This window comes from Sesamum indicum, linkage group LG12, assembly GCF_026168435.1.
Source record: "Sesamum indicum cultivar Baizhima isolate 11 linkage group LG12, ASM2616843v1, whole genome shotgun sequence".
Classification (NCBI taxonomy): Eukaryota; Viridiplantae; Streptophyta; class Magnoliopsida; order Lamiales; family Pedaliaceae; genus Sesamum; species Sesamum indicum.
Genome location: NC_142668.1, coordinates 9,768,900 through 9,780,401, shown reverse-complemented (window position 1 = coordinate 9,780,401; position 11,502 = coordinate 9,768,900). Strand labels below are relative to the sequence as shown.

General features: G+C 29.3%; 1 protein-coding gene across 2 annotated transcripts; it reads right to left on the bottom strand.

The window, feature by feature from the left end:
- Positions 1-470: 470 nt before the first annotated feature.
- LOC105178446 (protein DETOXIFICATION 40) lies at positions 471-9,878 on the bottom strand. 2 transcript variants are annotated; one of them, XM_088876282.1, is made up of 7 exons: positions 9,422-9,878; positions 8,662-9,293; positions 7,177-7,233; positions 6,223-6,464; positions 2,551-2,669; positions 1,563-1,649; positions 471-688 (listed from the first exon to the last, which is right to left on the bottom strand). In XM_088876282.1, exons 1-7 carry the CDS (start codon positions 9,743-9,745, stop codon positions 623-625), a joined length of 1,527 nt encoding a protein of 508 aa, XP_088732408.1. In that variant the 5' UTR covers positions 9,746-9,878; the 3' UTR covers positions 471-622. The 2 variants fall into 2 exon arrangements, with proteins under 2 accessions (XP_088732408.1, XP_088732409.1); XM_088876283.1 differs by having other exon boundaries at positions 6,223-6,461; positions 9,422-9,876.
- Positions 9,879-11,502: the final 1,624 nt, after the last annotated feature.

Here is an 11,502-nt window from a genome sequence, read left to right as displayed (position 1 = left end):
CACTCAAAAGTTCCTGGTATTTTATGAATAAGGAATAATTTCATCTCTCCTTCCAAAGTATATTCTTTTTTCAGTTTTAATATCCCAGGTTTCCAATTTTGGAGGAAAAATTAGGCAGCAATTTGTCTATATAAGAGCATATTTGGCTGCAATTTTATTCAACACACAAAAAAAAAATTATTTTAATTTTAATTTTATAATTAAGGATAATAATATAAAAATATATATTTGGGTGGCAAGATTTCTTACCATCCCAGAGGAAAGGAAACTGAAAAGGTAACCATTCTTTTATATATGTTGTCAACATACATATGTTTGGAGACCGGTGGTCTCTTTTAACATTTTTGCAAGTCGAATATCCAACGTTAAATATGTATACCTTTATCATTAATTAATAAGTGTTCTATTATATATACATAATACAAATTTTCAAATCTCTTCTATAAATTGAAATGTACTCTAAACCGACCTTGAAAATAATAATAATAATATGAGTAGATCTATAAAATTTGATTCATAAGCGATAAATTTAGGTCAAAATTTAAAGACCACCTAATCAGTATTGAAATATTCTTAAGTGTAAGTTCGACAGGATGTCGCATGAATTTTTCCATCTTACAAATCATTCAACCAGAAATCCCTCTTTCAAATCATTCCATTTGTCTATCCGATTTCTTGCTTTGTCGACCTGAAATTTTCAAACATACACATGACGGTGATCCCTTAGGAGCAATTTCATTTTATAACTACAAATGTTTGATAAATATGCAAGAAAAGTCAACATATGAGTGCTATGCAAATAATAAGTTGATAGTAAGAGGGCATATATCTTGTATCAAAATTTTGGGATGCACAGTAGGAGAATATTTATGGAAACAAACAAATAGTAGGGAGTGGAGATTAATATATAATCTTATACATATGCATACAATACAAACATAAAATAGTTATTTAAAATAAAAGATATTAATTTAAATAAAGCCATAACTTAAAAGAAAAAATGATAGAATCAATTCTGACTAAGATCCATTATTTAGAAACATCGGATACTATATAATACAAGTTGTCATTTAAAAGTATAATGAAATGATAAATTTTCTGTGTATATTATAAAGTAACTTTCAAAATCTTGATATTAATGACAAGCGTTGTATTTATGTTGTCATTATTGATATTTAGAAGCATACGCGTAAGAGTATATAATAACTTTACATATATTATATATCACGGTATTGTCATTATATATGTGTTATTAGTTATCAATAATAATACTTTATATATGATTATTTTATCATTAATTATCGATAACATTTATATAGATTTATTTTAATGATTAAAATTATAAAAATCAGTATCGTGATAACAAAAGAATAATAATCACTTGATATATATAATTAGTAATAATTAATTTTAGTTTAATTTCTTGATATATTATCACGAATATTCTCTCTATTTACAGAGGTTAAATTCTCTCGCATTAAAGTTTTTATTCAAGAATTAAGAGAAAATATACGTAGATATTGAGAAAAAATACGAGGAGAAACATATATATGCAATAGTACCTCGTTATTCCAATCTGTTCGAACAGTGATCCATATTAAGATTAAAGTCTGCATAAGTGTACCTCCTAACATGCCTGTCCATATTCCCTACAAAACAATACCACCAAAATAATTATATCTCTTAATCATTTCTAACCCAAAAAAAATTATTAACAAGAGAAGGAGAATGATAAAATGATCTATTTATGTTTCGTTCAAAAGTTGCATCATATGTCTGTCTCAAATGTCCAACCAAACAAAGACAAGATTATGCATAGATAGTGTGATCATAGTACATTCCTTACACTTGGTTTTGAATTTTGAGGGGAAATTGCATGTTCGTTTTATAACTTGCACGTTCGTTTTATGTTCGTTTTGCATGTTCGGATGATAAATACAATTTCTCTAAATTCTGATACAAAAGACACGATATAAAGATTACGAAACTTACAAGATGTTAGTATAATATTTATAATTCAATATAGTAAAAACTTAAAAATAAGTCAGAAGATTTTTACTAGTTTCTTTAATTAAGAAATTTATAAGATCCGAGTATCTTATTTTCAATTTAACAAAAAAATAAGGTATTATAGAAATACTTTACAAAAAAAAAAAAATTTAAAAAAAAGTTCACAAAACTCAACTAAACTTGTATTTTCAAAAGTAGGGAGTTCAATATTTTATGAGATGTTATATACGTAGATACATACAAGATATATTATTGAGTGTAGTTTGGTTAGAAATGATTTGTTTGATCTATTATAAATAAATAACAAATCAATTGGGATAAAAATGAATTTTCATTCAATTTTTTTCGTAAATTTTTACTAATTGAATGAACTATTTGTTGGACAAAAACAAACGATGAGGATACTAGATGTATTTTTTCAAACCATAAAGGGTATACGTAACTACCTCAAGGAACGACGGTGTAATTATCAACATAAAAAATTATTAATATATATACACAAGCAATTAGAAATTAAAAGGATAAAAATTATAAGTATACCTTGGCGCCAAGGTTGAATACGAAACCGAGAACTGCACCAACTGGAACGCCGATCACATAGTAGCAGCCAACATTCACATAGGCAACAAATGCTTGCCATCCACATCCAACAGCCACACCTTTTGCATACATTAACACATACATACATGTACATATCAACTACAATTTAAAAAATAAAATAAAATATTCATACATACGTGATATCATGAGTCACATCTCAACCACTAATTATTGAGAGACACATTAATTTGTAATTGAATTTTTGTACTAGCATAAATTGATTTATTTATCTGTACGACTATTAAAAAAATTGAATTATTTGTATGTTATAGATGAGTATGATTTAAAAGTAATAACAATAATATTGACTATCACCAAATAAAATAATGTAAAAAACTTAAGTTTTGATCACTATAGTTAACCAACAATTGTCATAGTTACCGTCAAAATATTTAACATTATTCATTATGATTAATTATTTAGGTTCATATGTTAAAACAAAGGTTGGTAATCACTGTAACGTTGTGGTTAATTATTATTTACCATAATTTTATATTTTTGACCAATGTAATTAGTTAAAACAGAAATATCATATTTTGTGTAATGTTTCCAAAATGTTAAACAATGAGTGATGTGTTTTTTAATAAGTTGATTCAAAAGTTTTGTCATGTAGCCATTATATATTTCATGAAAACAATAACATAGTTTTTCAAGAAATGATAATTTTGTAGGAAGAGTTGGAACCATAGTAGAATCAAAATTAAGAGTGTTCATAAAAAAGAATAAAATAATATTTCCGTCCATCAAATTATTATCGTTTTGTACTTTTTATTTATATTTTTTTAAAATTTATTATACCAACTACACGAATTTTGCAATTACCATCTTAGATTATTGATGGAAAATAAATGGTCATATGTCGGGCACGTGTAATTTTCCAACACAAAATCCAAATCTGGTTCATATTTTAGGAACACACCATATTCTAACAACAAAAAGTGAAATCAACATATAATTTAACGAACTCATGAGTGATTTTCCGTAAATAAGAAAGATTCTTGCACATTATGTGCACTGCCACTACAAGCAAATAAAAGATTAGCGACAAAAAAAAAAAAATAAAGTGACAATTTTAATATTGTCATTAATTATATATATTTAAACAAGACTGTTTATATTTTATCACAATAAGAAATTTCATGATTTTAATAATTATTATTATTTTGTAAAAAGATGTTATTAGCATAAATTAATAACAAAAGAATGTGCACAAAGTTGTCGCTAAATACAATTAGCGACTCATCTATACTAACAATCTAGTGACAACAAATAACAGTTAGCACTATTGTCACTAGATGTATCACTAATTATATTTAGTGACAACTTTATACACATTTTTGTCGCTAAAATTATATAATGTCAAGATAAAAATTATTATCACTTAATATATGTTATTCATGATAACTTTAAAATTATACCTTGATAGTTTGTCACTGATATCATATTTCTTGTAGTGTGCATGTACCATTATTCGATGGAAAATTCCATTGAAAAGTGGTTTGAGATGGTATCTTGCAAAACTCGTATAGTTAGTATGCTAAATTGAAATAAAAAAATAAAAATAAAATAACAAAGTATAAAAACGATCATAGTTCGGCGGAAAATATATTTCACCCTTAGTGAAAATAGGAAAAAGTCCAATCAAAAGCTACTTTCTAACCAAAAAAAAATTAAATAAGATTACTTACATAAGAGTTTAATGGTTAAAAATTATTATTAAAAATAGGACAAAATAGAAAATTTTCATGTAGAAGTAGCTAGTGCAGCTAAGGAAATTTCATTTTTTTTGTCGTGGCTGATTATTAAATTGTGGCAAAATACACAATTATGATAAATATTAATTAATTACGATTGTGCAATAATTATTAGTTGTTATTTTTGGAAGCGGGATAAAAAATATTAGCCACAAGTAAGCAATTATATTGGTCATAGCTAAAATTATGGCAAATATTATTTGATCGTGATACTTAAGTTGTTGAATTGGTTTTTTTTCACCGAAGTAAAAAGTATTGATTTGCTATTATTTTTAAGTTGTCATTTATATCATAAGGTATAATTCATTTTTTGTAGTGACTTGCTATAAGGTATTGGCTGTAGTTTTTGTTAGAGTGGTTAAAATATTTACCATGACTTTTAACTGTAGCAAATAAAATTTTCATGCTGAAAAAACTAATTTTTACATTGATTTTAATTAATCGTGGTTAATAATAATTATTTATTATAATCTTTAATCATTAATATTAATATTATAGCCAATAATATTTTTTTTCTAATGCTAATTAATACTGTTAGTGTGTGTATATATATATATAGTGTTACTCTCACAAAATTATTAATATTTTTTAAATTTTGAGAGTTCATAAATTAATAATGTGTCAGTAAGTAGATCTCCCCAATTTAAATTCACTGCTTCATTTTTCGTTTTGAGAGAGTACAAAAATTTAAATCATTGATTCTCGATATTATAAATGAGTACAATTTAAAAATTATAATAAATAAATACTATCGGTTATCGTAAAATATATTAATGTGAAACTTAAATTTTAATGGAAGTTTATCAATATATACCAGGTTTGACCAAAGTTTTTAGTATAGTTCTTTGTCATAACTAACGCATTTGCAATAATTATTATATGTAATTAATATTTTGGTCTCGTCTGCAAAAACAAAAGTAACAAAGGATTACTTATCACAATTTTCATTTATGACCACAGTAATTAGTTAAACATAATTTTTTATTAATGATCATCTATATTATATATTAAGAGAGAGCACTTTTTTTGTGTCTCTTTTACTTTTTAGTGTGCTTTTTTTTTTCTTTTATTTTGTTTTGGTTCCACTCACTAGCTTCCACATATCTACCATTATCTACAAATGGTAAAAATTTATTACTTTAAAATAGTTATTTATTTTTAAAAAATCAATAAAATTAAGATTTGAGACTAAAATTGCAAATATATTAGAGCTACTAAATTCAATATGGTGAGTTAAAAAATAAAGGGCAAAATTACAAATGCGCTAATTTTGGGACGTAATAAAATAAAATTTTTCCAATAATAATATAATTGTCGCTAATTATGTATAATGAAAACTTAATATATATTTTTTCTACTAATTATTGCATTGCAATGAGATTTAAATTATTTTTATTTAAGATATATTTTTAGTAAAATCTTAAAAATATCACTTAATTTATACTATATATTAAGGGAGAGCACCTCTTCGGTGTCTTCCTTATTTTTAGTATGCTATTTTTTTCTCCACCCACTAATTTTTACTTTTCCCCCACTATCTACAAGTAGTAAAATCTATTTTTTTAAAATTATTTATTTTTAGTAAATATTTTTTCTCTTTCTCCTACCCAAATATTTTTTTTAAATTATTTATTTTTTTATTGTAATCATTTTCATATTATTATTTTTCCTACAACAAAAAAAAATCAATAAAATAATATCTAACTATTTTAAATTTTTTTTTCACATGTATCGAATGTCCCACATACAGCTAGTATTTATTACTAGTCGGATCATTTCTTTTAGTGCCACTTATGATATGTATCAAATACTTTAAAATAGAGGGAAATCAAATTAAAGAAAGTAAGGTAATAGTTACCAGATAAAACAGGTTGAACTCCGTTGAGGATAATGGAAGCAGCCAAGAGCGGCGTGAGGTCTGCGACGGCGTCGGAAACAACTTCGCCGGAGGTGAAGACGTAACTCAATTGATGGCGGAAGACGAGTGTGATGAAGGCGAATATCACCGATAGGATGAGAGATGTTCCCGTTGATACCACCACGCTGAGAGCTGCTGATTTCGGGTGTTTGGCCCCCAGCTCATTGCTGACCCTCACACTGCTTTTGAATGAAATTATTACGCTTGTTGATTGGGATCAGGTTATGACCACTTGAATAGTGTTATAATTAGAATTAGATGGTAAATTTTACAAATTAGTGGGTATTCGTAATTATGTCAAATCTCAGGAGAGGTCATTGTAATTTATCCTAATTTTTATCACTGATTATTATATTGTGTTAGAATTAGAATTATTGTCACTTAATATATATTTTTAGTCCAAAAAATTAAAAAAAATTCACTTGATATTTTGCCAATATTAGCTTAAAAAACACACCTTAAGCTCTTGGTCTCGTAGATGTACATGTCGTCACTATGAGAAAATAGTTGTTTCTTACCTTTGCAATAAATACAATTTTAAAAACATAGTGAATCAATACTGTCAACTCAAATCAATATGAAAATTTTAATCAAAATTTATGTTCTGCTCCTTTTCCGAACAATAGTCAATAATCGTAAGCGTACCTATAATAAATTAATTACTTTTCATCGTGATTTTTATTTTTCACTATCGAAATTAGTTAAAACGAGATGTCATATTTTCAGGGTGCGCAAAAGTGTATAAATTTTCTTGCAACTTTATGATAAAATAAGTGTTGGTAAATAATTATTTGAAGTTACAATTTACTATGAGGAGTTTGTAAAAAATTTAATAATTAAAAAAAATAAAAACAAAGAAGAAGATGACAATTAACAGTAAAAATTCTTACTAACCTCACAGCAGCATTGAACCCAACTGAGACCATTAAAGTCCACCCAACAATTGTCCCACTGCACATTCCAATTGATCCATCACATCTCATTATGTACTTACTATATATAAAACAAAATTATAATAATACAATCTGGGAATATTCATTTAATAGAAAGCAACAAAACTGTCTGCATCCTCACCAATGAGAAGTTCAATTTTATGTTTTTTTGCAGTTGCGAATATATATATATATATATATTGATTCTGATGTTTGATCAAATTCAATTAATTAAACAATAAATCTATATTAATTATATGATAAATATATTATATTTAATTAATTTATATCCGATCAAATTCAGTCTGAATAGTAATTTGTCAGAGGACAAAATTCCCATCCGAAAACTAGGCCTGATCATGTGATGGTGAGTGTGTGGCTGGAATACCATCAGTTTTCCAGCCACCAATTTCAAAAGACACCTACTGCTAACACTTACAGAATTTTTATTTATATTCTTTTGTTCTTATCGAAAAGTGAGACAATATACAATTATACATCTTGCACGACTTAATGGTCTTCATTAATTCTGTAGTTTTAACACAATAAATCCTGAACTAAAATGACTAAAATTGAGGACGTTGCAAGAAATTACATTGGATTAATTGAATGGGTAAATTATATTTTACTATTCGAACTATGTTCGTTATTTGCACTTTGTTATTAAAATTTTTTTTTGCTATCAATATATCATCTTAATTTTGTGAAATTTGCACTTTGTCATATAAAAAAAAACATCAAATATAATACATATGTGAAAAATACCAGATCACATAACCCTTAAGTATCACATGTGCACTGCATGTAATGCTTTTTTTGGACAAAAAATTTGGTTGAAAAATTATAAATGACAAAATGCAATTTATAAAATTGATATGATAAATTGTCATAAAAAATAATTTAGATATCAAATTATAAAAACGATATAGTTTGAATGATAAAATGTAATTAATGCTAAATGAATTTTACACAATGAAATATTAATGGGTAAAAAACCTTTTTGAAAAATGAAAAAAAACAGAGAAAACAAGCAACGTAAGAAGTCATTGCCTCCCACATCAAAAAGGGTCGTGATGTGATTTTTTACTTTTTATTTTTATGAAATATTTTGAACTACTAGTATTTTCACAAGAGAAAAATGCAATTTAGCCTGTATAATATTATAAATATGCAAATTATCTCATATAAAAAAATTAGTAATTTATCTTCCTTTTTTTTTAAAAATATAGTAATTTACCCATTGTATTTTTTAAAATTAAACAATTTATCTCCCTAGACACGGGAGATACTTGGGTAAATTGGTATTATTTTTTTATGAAAAATAATTTATTCATGTGTAATATTAGATGGGATAAATTGTATTAAACCCATTTTAACAAGAGTATGATTAATTTTTTCATGATAAGAACCACAAATTTTCACAAAAGCTGAAGAAATTCTATGTTACCAGATAGCAAGAGAGTCCAACGCTATTTCAGGATCAGGCAGCAAGCCAGCGATCAAAACCAGGACCTGGAAATACCAGGTCTCCAGGCACAGCATCACGGCAGAAGCAGCAGACAGCTTAAAGAAGTCCCAGAGCCCCGTAAACGCCATCCAACTGAATCCGCTCCACGTCGCCTTGCACTGCTCTGTAGTCACAATATACACGAACTGCGCTACCACTATAATCCACCACGAGAAACTCAGCACCAGGGCCGCCCCCAGCAGCCCCCATCCGAACACATACAACGCCAGCCACGTCAAAAATATGTGCAACACCAGCGCCCCGGCTGATATATACGCACTGGGATTCACGATGCTTTGTGCCTGCAAGAACTTCTGTATAGGGAAATTGGCAGCGTACGCGAAGATTTGCGGTATCAGGCCGTATACGAACAGCGCGGCCGCAGAGGCCACCCGTTGGGATTCGCCGAGCAGGAGCAGGAGCTGCTTGGAGAATAGGTATACGATCATCAGGGGAAGCCCTGTGGCCATTAGGAGGACTGTCGACCTCTGCATATATACTCCTAGCATCCCGTACCTCTGTGCGCCGTACGCCTGCCCGCACAAAGTTTCTACTGCACTTCCCATTCCGAGCTGCAGTTCAGAAAACAAGATTCGCATCAAACAGTTGTGCTATTATCCAAATTAGATTAGGTATGGTCGAATCGAACCAATCCCACAAACTTATCACTCTATGAACTGTACCCCAATTTATAAGTTACCATGAGGCCATAGGCCAATAGTTGGATGCCATTATTGCCGAGGGAAGAAGCAGCAAGTTCAAGATTGCCGAGATGGCCGCAGAATATCTGGGTGGACATGGAAATAACATTGTTGAGCAGGTAGACTATGACTGCGGGGCCTGCTAGCCGGAAAAGATACTTCAGCTCGATTCCAATGGCTTTACGGAAGCGGAGCCACCACGATAAGGTAGTGTCGCAGAGTATTTCTTCAAGCTCGGCGCTTGCCTCCTCCGCCGCCTCTGGTGGCGGTATCTTGGATTCAAGAAGAGGTTCACTCATCCCTCTGCTTTGGAAGGACTCCATCCTTGCGGCCCTCGACAGCGTGTGTGTGGCAAGTGTTTTATAGAGAGAGGTAGATGGAAGAAGATTAGGCTGCTTCACGTGGCCACAGAGCTGCTATACCCTGCCAATAAAGGACTTTGTATGTATGCTGTTTGAAGCTTCATATCACCGAAAATTGTGCCTACGGAAACTAATACAATGTTTTTGGCTGCATGATGTAGCATGTGCTTGGATTTGTTATTCGGAGAAGTAAAATTTTTGTTCTATAATTATAGGAATAACACTTTTGATTTTCTATACTTTTAAATTGGGTTGGATGTGATTTATCTTTATATGATAATTACAAATAAGTAAATTATTTTTTATAAAAAAAATAATAATAATCTTGTATTTTTTTTAAATGAAACAATTAATTACCTCTTTGTTTAAGAAAATAAATTATTTTATTTTAAAAAATATTGGGGGTAAAATTTCTCTATGAGATGTCTCGTATTCGAACATTTGAGTGTGTGCATTTTTTGGATGCGAAGTGTGTCAAGAAGAAAATACCGTTATAGTAAAATGATTTTTTAGTTATACGTGGAAAACATGTTCTCTATAAATGAATTTAGTTTTTCATGCAGTTTTTTAATTCTACATTATTTTCTGAAATAATTTCGCATTGACATATTTACTTCATTATTTTATACTTTTACATTTTTATTAATTATTAAAAACACATCTATAAGTAACTGGATTAATATATTTAACTGGAGATGAGCATTTTTTTTTTCATTTACTGTATTTATGGTCAATATAATTTTGAGAAAGAGAAAAAGATTAGTGTTTTTAACTTTTGAAAAACACTAGTTAAATAATATTATTTTTATAAATTTTCTGCTTGCAAAACATCGAAAAAATTGCATTTTCGTCCTAATTTATGGGGCGGTAATTTGATGCTGCATGAAGTGGTAACTTCATGAAAATTTGGTAATTTTTGTCCAATCTGAAGGTCATGTGCTCGGCATGTGTATTTTCAACAAAAACAGATCAAAAAAATCAAAATTTCAAAATCACAGGACTAAATATGATGGGCAAAACCCCTATTTGTCAAAAATACCTTAATGAGGGGCATTTTAGTAATTTTTCTACCTGACCCGTGCCCCATTAAAATGGGCAGGAAGGAACCCGATCCGCGAACCGAAGACCCGACATGATAGTAGCCGTCCGATCAGAGACGCTGATGTCCAGATTAAGACGCATGGCCCAACCCACTGTATACATCTGGAACTATAAATATCCCGACGATTTATTAATTGAGATAAATGTTATCTATTTACTTTCGATCTACTAGCTCAGATCGCACATTTTTACCTCGAATCACTCTAACTTGAGTGTCGGAGGGTCATTGTTGGGGATGCATCCGACGAAGTTAACGTTCGTGTTTTCATTCTCAGGACCCTATCACTAGATCGCATGAAGATGCGTGGTAACAACAATCATGGTTGCATATTTCGAGTTCGATCAAATACTACAAAAAAAAAAAATCAGAATTTTGAGCGGCATTCTGTGATAGGTAACAACCGTTATAAATTATGATGGTCTTTGTAACGATTTTATGGCCGGATGATATCATCACGTCCTTTATACCAAGTTCAATATTTTTGGGGTGGGTGAACCATTGTAGAACCCATTCCAAAATGAGTTTACTTAGGTCTCTTAGAAGTTGTCCCAAAATTAAACCCGCCCCAATTTTCTCACAAATTTTGGGCAACTTTTGTTAAATTGAGACGGTTAAG

Bases quoted from the DNA above. Each gene is read 5' to 3' on its own strand.
- LOC105178446 (XM_088876282.1), bottom strand. From the start codon at position 9,745: ATGGAGTCCTTCCAAAGCAGAGGGATGAGTGAACCTCTTCTTGAATCC. The intron at 9,294-9,421 runs GTAACTTATAAA...TCTGAACTGCAG, and splicing joins TATTGGCCTATGGCCTCATG to CTCGGAATGGGAAGTGCAGT. The intron at 1,650-2,550 runs GTATACTTATAA...ATTGTTTTGTAG, and splicing joins TATTCAACCTTGGCGCCAAG to GGAATATGGACAGGCATGTT.